The sequence below is a fragment of the Chenopodium quinoa genome, unplaced genomic scaffold (genome assembly GCF_001683475.1).
Source record: "Chenopodium quinoa cultivar QQ74 unplaced genomic scaffold, ASM168347v1, whole genome shotgun sequence".
NCBI classification, from domain to species: domain Eukaryota; kingdom Viridiplantae; phylum Streptophyta; class Magnoliopsida; order Caryophyllales; family Amaranthaceae; genus Chenopodium; species Chenopodium quinoa.
Window position 1 is genome coordinate 2380402 of NW_018743212.1, and position 20520 is coordinate 2400921.

General features: G+C 33.8%; 1 protein-coding gene and 1 pseudogene across 1 annotated transcript; one reads left to right on the forward strand and one right to left on the reverse strand.

Annotated features, from left to right (window-relative positions):
- The first annotated feature begins 3237 nt into the window (after positions 1-3237).
- Positions 3238-10610, forward strand: LOC110734606 (annotated as a pseudogene).
- A 150-nt stretch (positions 10611-10760) lies between these two features.
- Positions 10761-19369, reverse strand: LOC110734382 (poly [ADP-ribose] polymerase 1-like). The gene is made up of 20 exons (XM_021914518.1): positions 19047-19369; positions 17596-17645; positions 17280-17478; positions 16592-16778; positions 16156-16474; positions 15545-15740; positions 15310-15474; positions 15050-15110; positions 14893-14956; positions 14554-14805; positions 13908-14145; positions 13703-13815; positions 13545-13621; positions 13283-13443; positions 12726-12917; positions 12528-12636; positions 12342-12424; positions 12079-12216; positions 11595-11777; positions 10761-11064 (listed from the first exon to the last, which is right to left on the reverse strand). Exons 1-20 carry the CDS (start codon positions 19188-19190, stop codon positions 11017-11019), a joined length of 2979 nt encoding a protein of 992 aa, XP_021770210.1. The 5' UTR covers positions 19191-19369; the 3' UTR covers positions 10761-11016.
- Between the last annotated feature and the right edge of the window lie 1151 nt (positions 19370-20520).

Sequence of the window (20520 nt, forward strand, 5' to 3'; positions counted from 1 at the left end):
TAATGTTAGAAATCCTCCAATGATCCTTATTGTCGGGGATGTTAATGTTATCATTTAGGTAAAGAGGCTTATCTCCAATCCAATTGTGATACCAAAGAGAGGTATGCTCTCCATTCCCTATATTAATAGTTAGGCCTTTTTTAAGGATTTCTCTTCTTTGAAGGATGTCCTTCCATATAGGAGAATTGATAGTTTTGACATTATAATCCAAAAATTTAGAGTATTTAAGGTATTTATTAGTGAAGATTCTTACCCACAATTTATCAGGTTTGGGTTAGGATTTTCCAACCAAGCTTAGCCATAAAGCAAAGGTTCCAAATTTTTAAGTTTCTAATCCCTAACCCTCCATGATTAATAAGATCACAAACATTCTTCCAAGAGGTTCTAGGAATGTATCTATTTTTGTCAACCCTATTCCAAAGGAATTTCTTAATATTCTTTTCTAACTCGTTTATGAGGGAAACGGGAAGAATATTAGTTTGCATAGCATGCATGGGAAAGGAGTTAAGGACGGACTTAATAAGAGTAGAGCGGTCAGCCATATTAAGAAGTTTACTTTGCCATCCTCTAATTCTAGAATTAGTTTTATCAAGAAGGTCAAAATAGTCTCCTATCTTAAGTTTAGTAGGGCTAATAGTAATTTCAAGGTATTTCCCAAAAGAGGTAGAGTTCTTTATATTGCAAAAGTCACATATGGAATTCCTAATGTTATAGTCCATTTTTTTTTTTTGGAAAGATAACCGACGACTTATTAATATTAATGGCTAAACCGGACATCAATTTAAACTCTTCAAGCACTTCCATCAAAACATTAATATTTGGCTTTCCCAAATAGAAAAACGTCATCCGCATAAAAGAGATGAGAAATGTCAATATCTTTAGCAATTTTGAAGGGTTTCCAAACTTTATCACTAACTTTTTGTTGAATCATGCAAGAGAGACGATCAAGACAAAGAACAAAGATATAGGGAGAAAGGGGTTCTCCTTGTCTTATTCCCCTAGAAGGTTTGAAAGACTTCGTGATTGACCATTCCAAAGCACCAAGATATTAGGTGTCCTAATGCAATTAAGAATAAAATGATTTATATTATTGGGGAGGTTTATGGATCTAAGAGTATTCTCCATAAAACTTCATTCTATACTATCAAAAGCTTTTGAGAGATCAATTTTAAGGGCCATAATGTTGGTTTTTTTAGTACATTTATTAAAAAAATGAGCCACTCCTTTAATAATAATGATATTCCTCGTCGATGGATCGATTAGGGATGAAACTAGATTGGAAGATCAAAGACTCCATTAGGGGTTTAAATCAACTAGAAATGCACTTAGTGATCAATTTGTAAATAGTATTACAAACACCTATAAGCCTAAATTCCGACATAGTAGCAGGATTCTCATTTTTAGGAATTAAGCAAAGATAGGAATCATTAATATCCTTAGTAATATTACCATTCCTAAAACAATCTTGAATATAATTGGTGATACTACAACCTATAGAGTCCCAATTTTTTTGGTAGAAAATAGCTTGAATGCCATCCGGACCGGGGGAGCTAATGGAATTCATATCAAGAAGATTATCCCTAATTTCAGCAGAGGAGGGAATGCTGCCTAAAGCTTCAGCCTTTTGGGGATCTATAAATTTTGGAAAATTAAACTTGGACAGACTAGCATGATCAATATTGGTAATTTTAGAGGTGAAAATGTCACGAAAGAAATTGCTAGCCATATTTTGTAAAACCTTCTGGTCATTGATTGTGAATAATTTGTTAAAATCTATATTAATTATCCCTGTTATTAAAAGTTCGATTCACTTGTGTTTCAAACAAAAATTAAAAAAAAAAGTTCAACTCACTTGATTTATTTTTTCAGGACCTCTAATACGCAACTTTAATCATTAACTAGTTTTGTGTGCGGGCGATACCCTGATGATTGATAAAATTTTAGGATAAACTTTTTGGATTGAATGTTAAATACGATCATATAATCCCTTTTGATAATGCAAAATATTTAGACATACTGAACTGAAATATATTTTATTGAACTGAAATTATTTTTACTGAACTAAAAGTATTTTTACCAAAACAGAAATTATTTTTCATGATTAAAACTTATTTTTACTGATTCTCTATTATTTTTGTAAATAAATTAAATATATTATACATGGATCTTATTTTAAAGAACTTTTTAAAACGCATTTTATGATGTAAATAGTACCGAATTATAAGATATTTATTTAAAGTTATGATTAATTTTGTATATATGAAATATTAGAAGTATATCGATAATAAAACTCTATACATCATTTTTATCTTTAAAAATCTATCCAAACTTCACTTACTTAGCATCATATGTGTCATAGTAATACCTATTTGTCGCCGACATGGCGTGACACTTGGCGAAAAATTGGAATGCCAAGTGTCGTTGTCTCGTGGTCTGGCTACGAGACCGGCTTAATTTATTAGTGATATGATATAGTGAATTATGGATACCACATATTATTAAAAGTTAGAATTTTGGAAATTTATATTGATTGAGAAAAATCTATCAAAACTTCACATGTTAATTATTTTGCAATAAGTCTTGTGCGTAAGGCGGGTGTACGTTAATTTTATTGTAAGACGTTCAGTTTGAGGGTAATTTTAACTATTTTTATTGTAACTTTATTCCCTTAAAGGGTAAATTTTAATTTGTCGTTGGTTTGAATTTTATTTTAAGGTGTAATTTCTTATAGATTCATGATTGCATACTATAAAGGCTAATATGATTAGTCTAATACATTATAAGTTTTTTGTAATATAAAATTATCCAATTTATTACTAGAAAAATAATAATTTTTGTAGTGTAAAGGGTAACTTTAAATACTTTTAAGATAACTTTAATCCGTCTTACAATAAATTAATGTACACCCGCCTTTTTAGAGACAGAATTCGTGATTAGTTAGATGTTTCTATGGTACTATGGTAGTCATCCGAATGACTATCACTATATTTCATCTTTATTGGCCAATTTATGACTTTTTTTGTTTGTCAAACTTTTTTAAAATGATTTTTCATTTTAAAATGTTTTTGTAATTGGAAATTAATTATGAAAATATTTTTTAAAAAAAACTGAAAATTCGATGAGAATGACATATCCTATCCTCGAGCATAGGATATCATCCAACGATCCTCCACATTTTGCCGTCAAAAACTAAAAAAATTCCTCTATTTGGTTCTCCTGTAAACCTAGTAGCCTTTGATGGAGGTAGGGGAAAACATTAGACCCTCAAATGAAGGCTCCACTTCATTCTCCAAGACGGTATTCAATGTCCTCAATGTCATCATAGGTAAATTTTACTCGTCCATTGTAAATTTTCATTATACACTCAAATGTTACTTTATAACTCACCTGAAATTATAATTACACTCAGATGTATAATAGACACGCTAACATTTTAAAAAAGAGTGTCATTAAATTCTCACATTTTAGCCTTGCTAATTAAATATTATCCGTTTTAATCATTATTATGCTGTATTAGGAATTGGTATATTGTCAATGTCGTATGCCCTAGCATCAGGAGGATGGTTAAGCTTAATCTTGCTTTTCGGCATCTCCGGAGCAGCGTGTTACGCCGGCTTATTAACGAAACAATGTATGGATGCGAATCCTAGGATCAAAACATACGCCGAAATCGGAGAGTTTGCGTATGGAAAAATAGGCAAAAGAGTGTTATCAATAATACTATACATTGATTCAGTAACTTCAAGGGTGAAACATGTGGATTCGGTAAGGGTTTTTGCTGTGGTGCAGCCGTGCACTGCGTTGACGGTTTTTGTAAGTGAAAATTTACGAGTTGCAACAACGATTTCCTAGCTACCTGCATTAGTAGCAATGAATGTCGTTTTAACAAATTATAACGTGTGATGATCTCTATATCTCTATCTATATGTATTGTTGTAGAATGGACACGTGGTTTCTATATAAAATAAATGGATTTTTCATGAAATACCACTGAGTTTTTTGAAAATTCACCATATACCACACAAAATTTTTTAATACACCAAATACCACTGAGTTTTTGGTAAATGTCACAACATACCATTAATGACTAACGGACGTTAACACCGTTAGTCATTAAGGCTAATAATGCTACGTGGCAGGCTGGCAGCTTGTGATTGGCCCCCTTCTAAATTATTTAATTTTAGAATAATTATTTAATTAATTATCAAATAAAAACCAAAAAATAACAAAAAATAATAAAAAATAACAAAAATTATTATAAAAAAAAAAAAAAAAAAAATTGCTGCCAGCTTGCCACCATCCCACCACCACCACCAGCCAGCCCATTCCGGCCACCTCACCGCCAAACCCCTTGCCGCCGAGGCCAGAAACGACAGGCGCGCCGGAGGCCGGCGGCCTTCCACCCCTTCCCTCCCCTTTTCGATTCTGGCCACCCCACCCAAAACCCCCTTCCCCTCCCCTTTTCGATTCTGGCCACCCACCCAAAACCCCTTGCCCTCCTCTTTTCGATTCCAGCCACTTCACTCAAAACCCCCTTCCCTATCCCTTTTCGACTATTTCAGGCCAACCCACCATCCCACGAAACCTAAACACCCACCGACGATCCCTTTTGCTCTCTCTATTTTTTTTTAGGAAATTATGGGTAAGGGCTTTTTACGGGTGAGTGTTGGGTTTTTAGGGCGGATTTTTCGTGTGGATTTCGAAGATTAAGGTCGGGTTTGGGGTGGGTATGGTGATATTTTGGTGGTTAGGGTGGGGATTCGAGGTGGGTACGGTTGTTTTGAGGTGGGTGTCGGTGTGGGTCTGCGGGCTTGGGTTGGTTTTGGCCGACGAAGGCTGATGTTGTAGGAGGGGGAACAAAAAGGGGGTAGGTGGAGGAGAGTACAATGGAGGTTGGCCGGCGTTCAGGGAAAGGAAGAGAAAGGGGTCAGGCGCTGGTGTTGGGAGGAATGAGGGGAGGAGAGAGGCTAGGCGTTGTCGGCCGGGGGTGGGGTTGCTTGGCGCCGGTAGGGGGGCTGGTGGCTGGCTGGGTGGAAGAAGGGTTGGGTTTTTTATTTTACAAAAAAATATTTTAACTTTTTTTTTTTTTGTTATTTTTTGGTTTTTATTTTTTTTATTTGATAATTAATTAAATAATTATTTTTAAATTAAATAATTTAGAAGGGAACCAATCGCAAGCTGCCATGTGGCATTATTAGCCTTAAACGGTGTTAACGTCCGTTAGTCATAATGGTATTTTGTGACATTTACCAAAAACTCAATGCTATATGGTGAATTAAAAAATTTTGTGTGGTATATGGTGAATTTTGGAAAAACTCAGTGGTATTTCATGAAAAATCCGTAAAATAAAATGTACTCTGTACTAGTACGGTCTTTTGATTTCAAAGTGTTCCTAGTATGAACACACACATACTATCAAAAGTTGTGAAGAATTTTTTAAAATCTACATTAATTACTTCTAAAATTCAACTCACTTGGTTTTATTATGATCTCCGATACACAATATAATTATAATCATTAAAATTTTCACTTATGAATATCCAAATTAGCTAAAATTTTCACTTAACCAATAATTAGCTAATGATATAAATGTTGTTCAACCATTTTTTTCATCTTTTTTTTTGAATCATTAATATAAAGTCATACGACATCTACAAAAGATATTTGACTTTAACAAATACATTAGATATTGAATCAAATAAAAAGTTCCTTTATAAAAATTAGTTCCTTTATAAAAACTACGATCGTCAAGTAGATTTTGCACTGTGGAACATCTCCCACTTATATCGCTGGTAAATATAGCCTTATTGGAGAGACAATCTAACGATCTTTGGTAGCCGTGAGGATGTTTTCCTTCTAATTTATCCGATTGTATTCAAAAGCTTGATAACCCTTGTGATCTCGCATAATTTTTCACCAACGAAATAGTTTCACGACAATACATTAGATTTAATATCATGGAATTAATAAACCTAAGAAAATTCTCCCTCGAAAAGAGGAGATAAACCTTGTTTTTCGAAGGAGGTCAAAAAATCCTTGTCTTTCGAAAGAGATCGGAGACCCTTTCTTTTGAGGGAGAAAAGTTCATCCCAAAAGGAGGAAGCATTATTATACCATTTTTTCATCTTAACTATAATTTATTCAACTGAAGGCTATATACATATATACTTCGTATTATTTTAAATCCTATCATTGATCTCGTTTTATGCTATTTTATACTTATTAACGTAAGATTGACGGACTTTGTCGTTATGCATGTATTTCTTGGAATCTATTTTAATTAACTCTACATCAAATTCATCTATTAACTAATACTAAAACAAAACATGCTGATATCATCTTTCTCTAAATTTGTACACATGTCGTTTTTTCATAAAAATATTTCCGCCTAAATGCTTTAATGACATAATCTTCATTTTTTTATTTTTTTTTAAAGCTGAACTACTCTATTTTTATTAATTTGAAAACTATTTATGAATTTTGAATAAAAAATTAAATAGATGCTTCTACAAACTAGTATACAAACTGTTAATTGTTGGAAGCTAAAATAATAATTTTGATGACATTGGTGCTAATTATATTTTTTGAAGCATTGGTGCTAATTATATACTATGTATTTTTTTTCTTCAGATTTCATTAATATGCATTCCTTAAATAATATTCTTTTAACTATTTTAATTATTAATTGTAAATAATGTGATTCATATATATATCCTTAAATGTAAATTATTAATAACCTAGTTTACTCTATTTACCCCCACTCACCCCCTGTTGGGTCAATCTCCCCAAATTAAATGACATCTACCCCTAAGTATTTAACCCACTGCTAATACAATACGGAGTATTAAAATATTTTAGTGTAAAAAATATGAAGGAATGAAGATGTTGACTATTGGGACTTGGGAGATGCATGGACTTGAAGTACAAAGTGATAGGGGGCTTTTATGAACAAGTGTTGACTCGTTTGTTTGAATATTTACAATGGTCCCCTCTATTCTTATTTTTTTGCTCTATTTGACTGTGTAAGGTCTCCAAGACATGTGTTAAACGTATATATCTTTATTTTCATACACGTGAAAATTATAAAAACGTCATATTAATAAAATATACAATGAGACGAATCTAATCAGGTCATTCATGACTAAATTATCTTTTATAGATTAAGGGTAAGTTATGATCAAAGTTTAACCCCAAAAATGATAATGGGGCAAAAATAAAGGGACGAAAGGAGTAGTTATTATTTACTCCCCAAAGTAGGTGGGAAGCTTCAAAATTGAAGGCAATGCATACTTCTTAGTAAAACTTGAAGTAGTGTTGATTCCTATATTTTTTTTTCCCGATATTGTATTTATGTGTTGCACAATCCAAAAAGGAAAAAAAAAATCTAATGTAATATATATAAAGGGGAGTTTTTTCCCGAGTTTTTAGAGAGCCACGTAGGATAAAATTTTCATAACGCGCCATGTAGGATTATAAATTTTAGTTATAGCCAATCAAATAAGAGATTTGTAAATTCTTTTAGAATTAAATAATTTAAATGCCACATAAGTAAAATTGGCGAATGAGATTTTAAAGTTTAAATTAATTTAATATGTTATATTATCTTTTGAGATTAGTAATTTTATAAAAAAATATAAAACGAATAAGAGGAAATTCGCAATTTACTTTAAAATAAAAATATTAAATGATATACTACGCACAACAAATGAAATAACAAATTTTATCATATAAATACAAAAAATATTTGTTTTAAAAATAAAAATAAACCGTGCATCTCACAGGGTTCATTTAGTGATATACTATGTACAACTAATCAAGTAGAAAATTTTATCACATGAATACAAATAATATTTGTTTTAAAAAATACAAACAAACCGTGCATCGCACGGGCTTCATCTAGTTCGGTACTATTTCCATCATAAAATCCGTTTAAAAAGTTTTTTTAAATAAGATTTATTTATAATATATTTATCATTAAAAATAATTTTTGTTTTGGTAAAAATACTTTTTGTTCGGTAAAAATAATTTCAGTTCAATAAAATATATTTCAGTTAGTATGTCTAAATATCCTGCATTATCAAAAGGGATTATAGGATCATATTGAACAATCAATCCAAAAAAGTTTATCCTAAACTTTTATCAACCATCTGGGCATCGCCCAGACAAAAAACTAGTACATATATATAAAGGGGAGTTTTTTCTCGAGTTTTTAGAGCGCCACGTAGGATTTTAATTTTAAAAAAATTAATAGAGCGCCACTTAGGATTAATATTTTTAAAACGCTACAATAGGATTTTGCCACGTAAAATTAGTTTTTTTTAAAGCGCTATGTAGGATTATAATAAAAAAAATCGCCACGTAGGATTAATAATTTTAAAACTCTATAATAGGATTATGCCACATGAGATTAATTTTAGAGCGTCACATAGGAAAATGTTAATTTTTGCCAATAAAAAAAATAATTGCAATTTATTTTAGATCAAAAATTTTATATTAATTATAAAAATAAAATCAACGCATTTTTTGTGTGGCTTGCCATATCGTATGGCCGGCTGAGAAACACCCAAACACTGACCAAGTAACCTCTGATCGTCCGAGTAACCCCTGGTCGATTGAGTAACCCTTAACCAACCAAGTAACTCTTAACCAAGTAATCCCGACCACACGGTATGACCAGCTACATATGAAACTTTGTGAAATAAAATATTATCTTTTTATATTATAAATTTTATCTAAATATGAGAAACAAAGTTAATAATTCATTTTATAATAAAAAAATTCAAGTAGTGAGCAAGTGAATATCACAAAGTTTATTAGATAAATATATATTAATAAAATATTTTATTTGAAAAAATACAAATAAACAAACTGGCATTGCACGACCTCTCTAATACAAAATAAAAAAGGGAATGATTAGGGCTTTTTAACAGAAGATTCATTCTGTTCTATGCAATGATAATATCCTATCCTCCACTTTTTGCCGTCAAAAACTAAAAAAAATCCTCTATTTGGTTCTCCTCTAAACCTAGTAGCCTTTCACGGAGGTAGAGGCAAACATTAGACCATCAAATGAAGGCTCCACTTCATTCTTCAAGACGGTATTCAACGGCCTCAATGTTATCATATAGGTAAATTTACTCGTCATTTGTAAATTTTCATTATACACTCGAATGTATCTTTTACACCTCACTTGAAATTTCACTCAGGTGTATGATAGACACGCTCAGTCAATTTTATGTCTAACATTTCATAAAATAGTATCACAAAACTCACATGCATGACTCATAGTATTAATTATTCGTTGTTTTACTTTTAATCATTAATTATGTTTTTGTATTAGGAATTGGTATATTATCAATGCCGTATGCCCTAGCATCAAGAGGTTGGTTAAGCTTAATCTTGCTTTTCGGCATCTCCCGCACAGCGTGTTACGCCGGCCTATTAACAAAACGATGTATGGACGCCAATCCTAGGATCAAAACATACGCCAAAATCGGAGAATTTGCGTATGGAAAAATAGGCAAAAGAATGTTATCAATAATACTTTACATTGATCTTTATTTGGCATTAACAGGTTACTTAATTGTAGAAGGTGATAATTTACATGATTTATTCCCTAAAGTTAAGACTAATTTTCATGGGATTAATATTGGTGGAAAACAAAGTTTTATTATGATTATTGCCGTTGCATTTTTACCAACAGTTTGATTAGAAGATCTAAGTGTTCTTGCGTACGTTTCGGCCACGGGTGTAATTTCAGGTTTTGTAATCCTTGCATCTGTTTTATGGGTTGGTATGTTTGATGGTGTTGGATTTCATAGTACAGGTAAATTGATCAATTGGAAAGGGATTCCTACAGCTATGAGTTTGTACATGTTTTCTTATAGCGCGAACCCAATTTTTCCTACCTTATACGCTTCCATCATGAAGAAACGTCATTTCTTCAAGGTACTTATTTTATTTAAACTGCGTTCTGTTTATCTAAACTTATTAAAACTTATTTTTGTTCGATTGTGAGGAGCAAAACTTATTTTTGTTGTATATTAATCGATTTTTTTTTTTTTTGTTTGTGTGTTTATAAGGTTTTACTCATTGGATTTTTCGGTGCAACCATATGCTATGCTACAATGGCTATACTTGGGTATATGATGTTTGGTTCAGCATTACAGTCTCAAATAACATTAAACCTTCCAACACAGAAGCTAAGCTCGAAAATTGTGTTGTATACGACATGGATAAGTCCATTGTCAAGGTATGCATTGATGATGGAGCCTGTTGCAGCTACAACTGAGAGTTGGTTTCCAAAATATAAGAAGAAAAAGGGGTTCAAAATTGTTCTAAGAACTATCTTGGTTGTTTCACAAGTGATCATAGCGATGGCGATTCCATTTTTTGGAAGTCTCATGTCTCTAGTTGTAGCCTTAATAGGTGCTACAGCTTCGACCACGATTCCATGTCTATGCTACCTTAAGATTTCGAGTGATAACCGGAGATCGAATGAGCGGGTGTTCATCATGTTGCTTCCAGTTCTAAGTATAGTAATTATTGTAGTTGGTACTTATACATCCTTGAGAAATATAATCAAGGAGATCATGGTTAGACAGCATTAGATTATTTAGTTTTATTATGGACACTTGAGATTGTAAAAGTATAAATTTTAATTTTAAGGTATAACATTTCTATTGTATGGATCTTTGATTATACAGACTATTCGATGCCTTCATGTTCGAGGGCACAACTTTATCTGAAACGTTGCTGAGTACTCAGGAACATAAGAGCGATTGTCACAAAATAGTAACAATTAACAAACTAGGATAAGATTTGAGCTAATCATCGTTTTAGTACATTTATAAGAAATCTGAACAGAAGAAGATCTCCAACAAGCCCCAAAATGAGATCTTCAACTGAAGAAGGTAGCAAAATACTAAAATCAGTTTAAATCTACACGGTTGGGCATCAAAAGGCAAAAAACTAAAACTGTACACAGCTGTGGCAAGTCGATCTCTCAGTAACTCGTTATCTCTTGTAGCGAAACCTAACCTTCAGCAAATATTGCATCTTAACCTGTAAACAGTCCAAATGCATAAATCAGTATCATTAGCACAATGTCAGTTTGCTGAAGGTTACAACACCCTAGGTAGAGGTTGGATGATTAATGTGATATAAGCCCAACAAGATAATGATCGAGTCAGTCAATCATATTAAACTAAGCAGCAGACACCCCCAATTTTCATGTGCATATTCAAAACCAGAAAACATCTTATATTAGCATGGTCCACAGCTATAATTTATATACTGTTAATTCAACCGAAAGAGTCATTCTCTTAAAAAAAGAGTTGTTAAGATAAAGTATAAGGATGTAGGACACAGAATTATTAATCATAGTGCATCAAAATTATTGTTCCAAATCGATCTAATATGGAGTAGAAAGTTGCTAAGATGGAGCATAAAGAAGCTGAACATTTAAAAATGCAATAGAAACACAGAGTTCTAATGATACATTTTCAAAAGCAAACAAGTTATTTGGAACTTGGTATGGTGTGGAGCTATTTAAAACCAGAAGAAAAAAAATATGATAATAACTGAAGACTTACTTGAGCAGTGTCATAAACAATATACTCGTTGTACATCAGCTCTGATGTTTTAACTTTGGAATCCACTGGTTTCCCACAAGGCACAACTACCTCATCCCGCCATTTTGCAAATCCAGCCTCATCAGGCACTTTCTTACCAAGTCCTTTGGTGGAGTGCTTCCCTCTTGGAGGTTTGTCCATGTACTTGAAAACATAACAATGAAATTAGGAAAAAGCTCGACCATTAAGAGACATACATATACAGAAACTAGAAAGCTTCAAGAGAATTAACAAATAAAATTATGACAACATTATCAAGGCATGTCCGTAAAACATTCTGAAACACATACCCATCTTTTTAGGAATCGTAATAGTATCATAAACATAGCTTCATGACATCATGTCTATCAAAAATTTTTGTACACGTCTCTTGTTCCATACAGGGGGAAAAAATACATACCCTTATTACTCAAGATGCAATCAAAATAACTTTAAATAGTCTCACCTGGGCTTTTTTGCGTTCATGAACTTGCCCGAGAGCTACTTCACTCAATAGCATCAAGCCCACAGGATTTTTCTTGTCAGTGAAACAATACTGTGCACTCTTGCTGACAAGGTCAGCAAAGTAAACCCCTTTGCCAAACTGCAAGATAAATTAATTTGAACTCAGTCCAAGGAAATACAGCAGGGGATTTCTAGCTAAACTTGCTCATCATCTGCAATAAGTTTGCATGAGATGATATGGAATGAATAAGTGGCAGGACTAACCATGTAACCAGTAGCTGGAGCCTCAGGAGGAGCAATTCTGAGTCCTTGGCTAAGGATACCGACAAAATTTGTCAATCGGGAACCTGAGAATTTTTTTGCATTACGTCATAGATTAGCCCCCACATAAAGCATATTACCAACGCTTTAGTATGAATTTATGAAATATAGTACAGGAAAACATATTACCATGCCAAAGGAGCATTCTATTGCCAAGCTTCTCACGCTGAGGTGCAAACTTATCGAGCTCTCCTTCCCTCTCAAGTGAGAAAACTTCTTCCAGTTCAAGGCTCCATTCCTAATGTATTCCGGAAAAAATAATAAATATATAAAAGTTGGTCGTAAATGAAAGGAAATTCTCGAAGATCTATGTAAACATTGACCCACCGTATGTGTAGGGGCATGAGTAGTGAGAAGATACTTCTCAATTAATCGATAATCTTCACTATCATGTGACAAGGGTACCATATCACAGTGAAGCTTCTTATACTTAGCATCAAGAGGTTCATCACTATCTGCATCAAAGCCCACCAATCTGGAGGCTATTTCAATGTCCTGAAGTGCTTCTAGCATTTTGACCTAGCATGGAGAATTGAGGAAGTTTTTTAAAAAAAAAAAAAACAAAAAACAAAAAAACAAAAAGCAAAAAAACAAGCAAATGAAGACAATTACACGTATCAAACAAATATTTTATCAGATTAGTTTCTCTACCAAAACTAAATTTTAGCAACAAAGAAATTTATAGACTTGGGGCCCTTAATTTTTCAACAACAGGGGGCTGTTAAGCTTCGCAGATATATGCCTGGATAACAGACAAAAATCTCTTCCCTGCACTTAAGTATGTTGAACAATTTATCTCACAACAAAACCCTAATACAAACACTCCAACAAATAGACAGATCTACAATGAGAGAGGGGGTAAAAAGCATTAGAGTGTGGTATACCTTTGACTTAAAATCATCTTCATCTCTAATTACATGAGGATGAATAGAAGGAATCATAGTGAAAAAGCGATTACTGGCATCAACAATCAAGCTCTCTTTAACAGAAGATTGAAGACCCGTGTTTTCCAACAAATTTTGTATCTGCGTCAAGGCCTCAAAACCTGATAATAGTCACAGACAAAAGAACCTTAGCTTACTGTATATCAACCTATCTTGATCAAAGTTGACTAAAAACTATACAGTAGTGTCAATGCAATAACACCTTGTTGGATATTGCTCTTGCTCAGTTTTCCAAGCGGCATCTCAGACAGGTTGATCTCAAACTCCAGCATAGCAGCTCTACAGAGTACAAATGAACTTAAGTAAATCCTTAAGGGAGGAAAAGAAACAGAACACAACTATTTAGGATCACAATTCAACCTATAAGTTTCCACATTAAAAAGCATCTTAATCAACTCTTTTAATGCAGGGGCTAGTTTGCTGTTACTATCATCCAGATTCTTCTTTGGAGCCTGCTTATTGATCCCATAATCCTGAGACATGACAAGAAAAAAAAAACACTGTAACAGCCGGCTACACACTATGGATTTAAGAAGATAATAGAGATAGAGCAGAGTAATTGTACAATATCTAATGGAAAAAACCGTCCAGGATGCTTCCGGAAGTTCTTTTTATGCACCCAAGCTTCCCAAGGATTCCCAGTTTTCTCCAGAAATAGCCGTTTGAATTCTTCAATTGCATCTGATTTCGACATTTCCTCAATTTTGCTACTTCCAATTTTCTCATTTCCAACTCGACCCCACTTCCGAAAAACATGGCACTCTAGACCTTTATCATCTTGTATAATTTGAAGAATATAATAACTTTTTAAGAGCACAAAAAAAAAAAAAAAAAAAAAGAAAAAGAAAAAAAAAAGAGAGAAGTTAGATTAGCTGCAGCATATGAAGAGAAACTTTGGTTAAAAGGCAAAGCAACGCTGAAATCAAGATCAAAGAAAAAGATTACAAGACATAATGTTAAATCCAATAGGTCAAATTTGATCATTAACAATGAGGTCAACAACTCAACATGTAAAGAGCATTAGAGCACTGGAAAAAAAAAAAATAAGCACTGTCAACTGCTAAGTGTGCTGACAGAAATAGCTAGAAACAACTGCAAAGTGTGTCAACCGTTTAGCAAGAACATGAAGACAAAAGAAACTCCCGAAATGGGGATTCTTCTGAAGGCAATAGTACTCTGCCTAGATATAAGAAAATTCATATTTTACCAACCTGTTAATTCCGGATGACAGGTCAGACAGGCTTAGAATAGTGTTATAGATGCTGGGACCTTCCTCTAAGATGTGACCAGAATCTTGCAGACCAGAAGCTTCATGAACAGCACTTCTCCCTTTAACTTTGACAGTAACCATGCTAGAAGACTCCTCAGTGGCTTCCATTTTGTACAGATTAAATGGAAGCTTCTTCTGCTTTTGGATGCAGTTAACCAGATACTCTTCTCTAACAATTGGGATCTTCATCCTCCTGCCAATACATTATCCAACAGTGACGCAATTAATCAAGACATGCAATTAGCATAAAGGAGTGGCAATCTGTAACTGTTCTGCGTACCTTGCTTTCTTCAGCTCAGCATGTTGATCACTAAGCCCGCCACCCACAACCAAGCAATTCGTATCTGCGATATAAACAGTAAGTGCCCCAAAACTTTCTGAGAATAATTAAAATTTTATCAACTAAAACATCCAATCAGATAAAAATGGTGCAAAACCTTTCTTGATCTTGGCATGGACCTGGCCTCCAGCCCCTTCGATTTTGCTTCTAAATTCTTCCTGTATCACATTGTCGGCCATTCAGTGTGGACAAAATCAAGAACATGAATCACAGTAGCAAGCTAAAACTTGGGTGTGCAAAAAAAAAAAAAAAAAAAAAAAAAAAAAAAAAAAAAAAAAAAAAAAAAAAAAAAAAAAAAAACACACACACACACACACTCCCAATGCGTAAACTATTATAAATGGGAGGAGAAAATACCACAGTTTCTTTAGGTAATCCAGCAATAGCAACTCTAAGATCCTCCAACTTTTCATCTTTAGAAGACTTGAGTTGTCCATTAGCACTATGATTTCCAGCAGACGTGTTGGAAGCTGAAGGCGGTAGTATCCTAACAGGTTTAGCTGCCTTTTGTGACTTAAACCACTGTTCAAAGTAAATTAAACAATCGTCAAAATCTCATAATTGATCATGGACCAAACTTTGAACAACATACCTTAAGAAGATATTGATTATCTGTCTCTTCTGGTAATTTCCACTTCCCTTTGATTCTTTCAGGTTGATTAGTAGAGTAGGAACATTTGCTCCACTCAGAGATAAAGCCATGGCACTTATACATGCCTCCAGAGAAGGAAAGATGACCAGAACACATAGGGCATCTTTTGAGGGCTCCAAACATCATGCCATCAGCACTAAATGAAAATTAGGGGAAAAAAAACACACGTTTAAAACTCGTGCAAAACACACACGCGCACACACACACACACACACACACACTTACTACTATCCACATATTTTATTTTTATTACAACACCAGATGTAACATTTAATACACAGCAACCAATATGAAGTCATTATTATTGACTTCCAATTAGTTATGGTCACATTTCCTAAACATTACTCCGTAATGACTATGAAAAAAAAAAAAAAAAAAAAAATCTGTGCCTCGCCACATCACCAACAATTACCCACTCAGCTAGCAAGGCATGTCAAAGATCTTTTAAAAAAGTACATGCATTTCTCAAGAACTACTAATCATGCATTTGAGAGCTAACTCAGCACAGATAGTAATCTTACCAACTAGCAGAGGTTTAAAAAGGAACTTACCAACGGTCCCTCAAGTCAAGCTCTGAGCCCGATGTACTTTGTTCATTGGCTTGAAGCATCTGTCGCAACTCCACAGTTGAAACATGTTTCTTTAAATCATCTTTCAGATCCCATAACGCTCTGGTCTGAGCCTCCAATCTACTTTCCAAAGCAGCATCCCCACTGTCCAAAGCTTTAGTTAGAGAGCCACACTTACGGATCATCATATCAGCATCAGTTTTTACAATTTTGGCATCCTGATCACTGCCACCAGCATTTTTCCGCTTAGCCCCATCTCTGGTTTTTGAATCTTTTAAAGACTTTTCACTACTTCCTAGACCTACAGGCAATAATTACAAGAAAAGACAAGATTTAACAGCAGCGGCACACTATCAATATAGTATACGGAAAACAAAAAAAGAAACGAAACAAAGAATAACTGAAGAAGAACTAGTACCACTCTCTGCAGAAGGAGCTTTTCCCTTAGCAGCAGCTTGGACTGAAGCTTGATCACTCGATGAAAGGCTTTGCCATCCAGATAATCTGTCTGGCAAAGTGGAAGGAAATGACTCCAGGAAACAAGTGGCATGATACCATGACAAACCTCTAGAAGCTTGGCCATCAATCTTGGCAGATATTCGAACCTGCTTGAATGTTAGAAAATACTGAGGAAAATCATTTCACAATCAAAACTAATCCCTTCAACTAACCAATTTGAAAAATATAATCATAATATCATTAGTATTACTAACTCAAATATTATTTCAGCAGTACATTTGATGTATTGATTTTAATTAGTTGTTTCTACTTTCCAACATGTATATGCATAATTCAATCTATTTTGAGATGCTTAAATGAGCTCAATTAAATTTGTCAAAGACTTAAGTTGATCCCAAAACAAGTCAGGATTCACTCTCAAGTAATGCACAAGCATCTCACCAACAATCCTATTAAGGTTTGCATGCATACATACACTGGATTTGCATACTTATTTTTGTATATACATGTATATAAGGTCACTGTCTATGATGAGAAGTTCAAAATTAAATGGAAGCGAGAAAATATCGACCCTTCTACAACGATAGATAAAGAGCACAAGAATCTTCTAAAAGCTAGACCAGCTAGTTCTGGAATGTAATACTCGCCTCTCCTTTGATTATCTTTTGGCTACAGCTCTTGCATGTCGCACGAGAAGTTTGGGACACTTCAATACCATATGCTGCAGGAGCAGACGCAGGAGCAGTAGCAACAGTGTTACTATCCAGTCCATTGCTATCTACATACTTTCTGATTTTCTGCTGATCTTCCCATCTAAGAGATTCAATGCCTTCGATTTCATCAATGCTGATAAAGAAAGAAGGGTGCTAAACTCAATCACAACTTCAGCAATCAATCTAAAAAAATAAGGTTGTTCCAATTATAGCCATATTTTCCAATCAACTAATTTTTATAAGCACTTACGATTTAATCTGATTCGCTTTCTTCATTATGCAGGTGGCATGGTGCCACATCTGGTGAAGAAGAACAGTCAACTTAGAACTCTTTTATAAAATGAAAAGGAAAATAAATCCGCTTAACATTTGAAAGCCGGATCATTAAAAAAACACACACACAAATAGCACGTGATGTAACAGCCTTAAAGAGAATAGTAGTTGAAGTTGGTTTCAACCAGCAATGACGCACAACATCTCATACTTCACATATATAAGAAACTGATATTCAGAAAGTAGATTAGAGTATAATGTTGGAAAATAAAGTTTTCTATGTGAGAGTTGGAAATGATGAAAATATAATCAGTTAAAACCATCTCAGTTGGAAGTAGATCTTTGTCATCAGAAAATACGTGCATGTCATCAAAGAAGTCCAAAGAAGCTAGCAGAAAGCAACACCACAGAACGCAGCAATTTTTAGCACTTCAGAGATTGACAAGCAAGCTAGCTGACCATATGAAACAGAATTAATACTCTAACAGAATTAGCAAAAAATAAAGCTATTTATCACACACCTCAGACCACCTTTGCCTATCTTTCTTAGCCACAAAGGTGATTGCCACAATGCCACTTCAGTATGATGAGGGTGGTGGTAGAATTTTGGGAAAAAAGTGATGAGTTTCATGTAGAATTGATATGAATCTCCAAGTTTACACCTTACAAGGATCATATTATAGCAGCACATGAAAATTCTAACTTAAAACTTAAACTATAGGCCTAGAGCAATGAACTCCTAAGTCCACGTCTTGCAACTAGTACTCCCTCCATCCGGAAAGGCCGGAATAAATGGTCATGTTAATGGTGTAATATGAACTCGTAATGTGACAACTAAATCTAGGCACATAGAGTATAAAAGTAATCTATAACTACAACACAAATTATTTTTTAATTTTTTTTGGTTAGTACAACACAAATTAATAGTCATGATTTCTTCTCTCTCACTCCTGTGTTTGCATGTAAAACACCATGATGAAATCAAGCAAGAAAAAATCAACTTATTAACACATGATGTTCTAGTTCACAAATTCAATGCAATCACCTCATTTATAACTCATAAGACCATATCGCTAATAACAATGCAAAATCCATCATAATACAATTCAATCACTAACCTGAAAACAAGAACATTGCAGTGAGTCCACAATTACCCACTTAATTCAATTTCAATAATTCCCAAAAAAATTATTCCAGAAACCCTTTTCCCATTTTATTTTATATTTTTTTCCAAATGAGAATCAAAATTTACAAGAATTCACCTCAAATTTGGAATTCAACCCTCAAAAATTGGGGCAAAATTACATAAACCCAGAAAGAGAAACAGCTACAACCACAAAAAAAAAAAAAAAAAAAAAAAAAAAAAAAAAAAAAAACATAAAAGGTGATAAATTATGAAAATTAAGAGAGAAAAAGTAGAATAATTACAGGCATGAAACCATCAAAATGTGGAGATTGAACCATTTTTCCAAAACGAAGAATTTCTTTAGCAATGTTGCTCCTGCAAGTTCGACAAGCAGCCCTCGCTGATTTCGCATACTCTGCTTTCCATGGCTTCTCTGGGGCCGCCATTTTCTCTCTCCCCTCTTTCTTCTTTCTCTAAAATGGCGCTGCTTTTTTTCGTTTTTTAATAATGCAAGTTATAGGAAAATTTTCAATAATAGTCATTCCATTAAAAATGAAAAGTTTTTCTAACTATAGAATGATATTGGATATTTTATGAAAATGGATATAGAAAAGAGTAAATAGAGCAAGTAAGAAATCCGATTGTTTTTCTTCTTACTTCTTTAGTTCACAAAACAGTGAACTTATTTATAGGCAAATATTGCCATTAAAATATTTTACATAATTGTACTTTTATACAAATTATTGTCCTAAATTTGTTCATGTGATGAGCTACAAATTATTGTGTTACAAGTTCATGTGAACTTCATTTTTGGCATTTTCTCAACACTTCCCCTTGAATGTTCACATGAAATGGGGTATGGGTTGTCTTAAAGAAAAATATTATATGCTTAATATACTGCCTCATTAAAAACCTTGTCAGGAAAAACCTATTGGGATAAAAACCTGATCGAAGGAAAAAAAGAGTGCAGTGCATATAATGCTCCCCCTGATTTCAGCATAGTTCACGAAGATGTCGCATTCCAATTTTGTGAACTAATTGCTAAAATTTCTTGGAAGGAAGTGATTTGGTGAACAGGTCGGCAAGGTTGTCACAAGACTGAATTTGCTGGATATCTATTTCCCCATCCTTTTGCAGATCATGTGTGAAGAATAGTTTTGGGGATATATGTTTTGTTCAATCTCCCTTAATATATTCTTCAGTTACTTGAGAGATGCATGTTGTATTGTCTTCAAAGATGGTGGTTGGATTTTCTGTTATTGCTTTCATTCCACACTCTTCTTGGATATTACTAATCATCGACCTTAGCCATACACAATCGTACTGCTTAATAAAGGGCTATCAACTCTGCATGATTTGAGGATGTCGTAGTCAATGTTTGCTTTGTTGATTTCCATGATATTGCAGTGCTGCCAAAGTGAACAGATATCCATTTTGTATATTGAGGATCCGATAAATATCCAGTGTCGGCATACCCAATGGGGGCAGCATCTTGTTTCGGTTGATAATGGAAACCAAGGTCTTGTGTTCCTCGTAGGCACCGGAGTAAGTGTCGGACTCCCTTCCAATTCCTATATGTTGGTGCATTGTTGTGCCCGGCTAACAAGTTCACAGAGAAAACTATGTCGGGTTTAGTGTTGTTAGCTAAGTACATTAGGGCTCCAATTGCACTTAAGTATGGTACTTCTGGACCCAGAATTTTTTCATTTTCTTCTCGTGGTCTGAATGGATTATTTTTCATATTCAAAGAACGAACAACCATTGGGAAGTTGATTG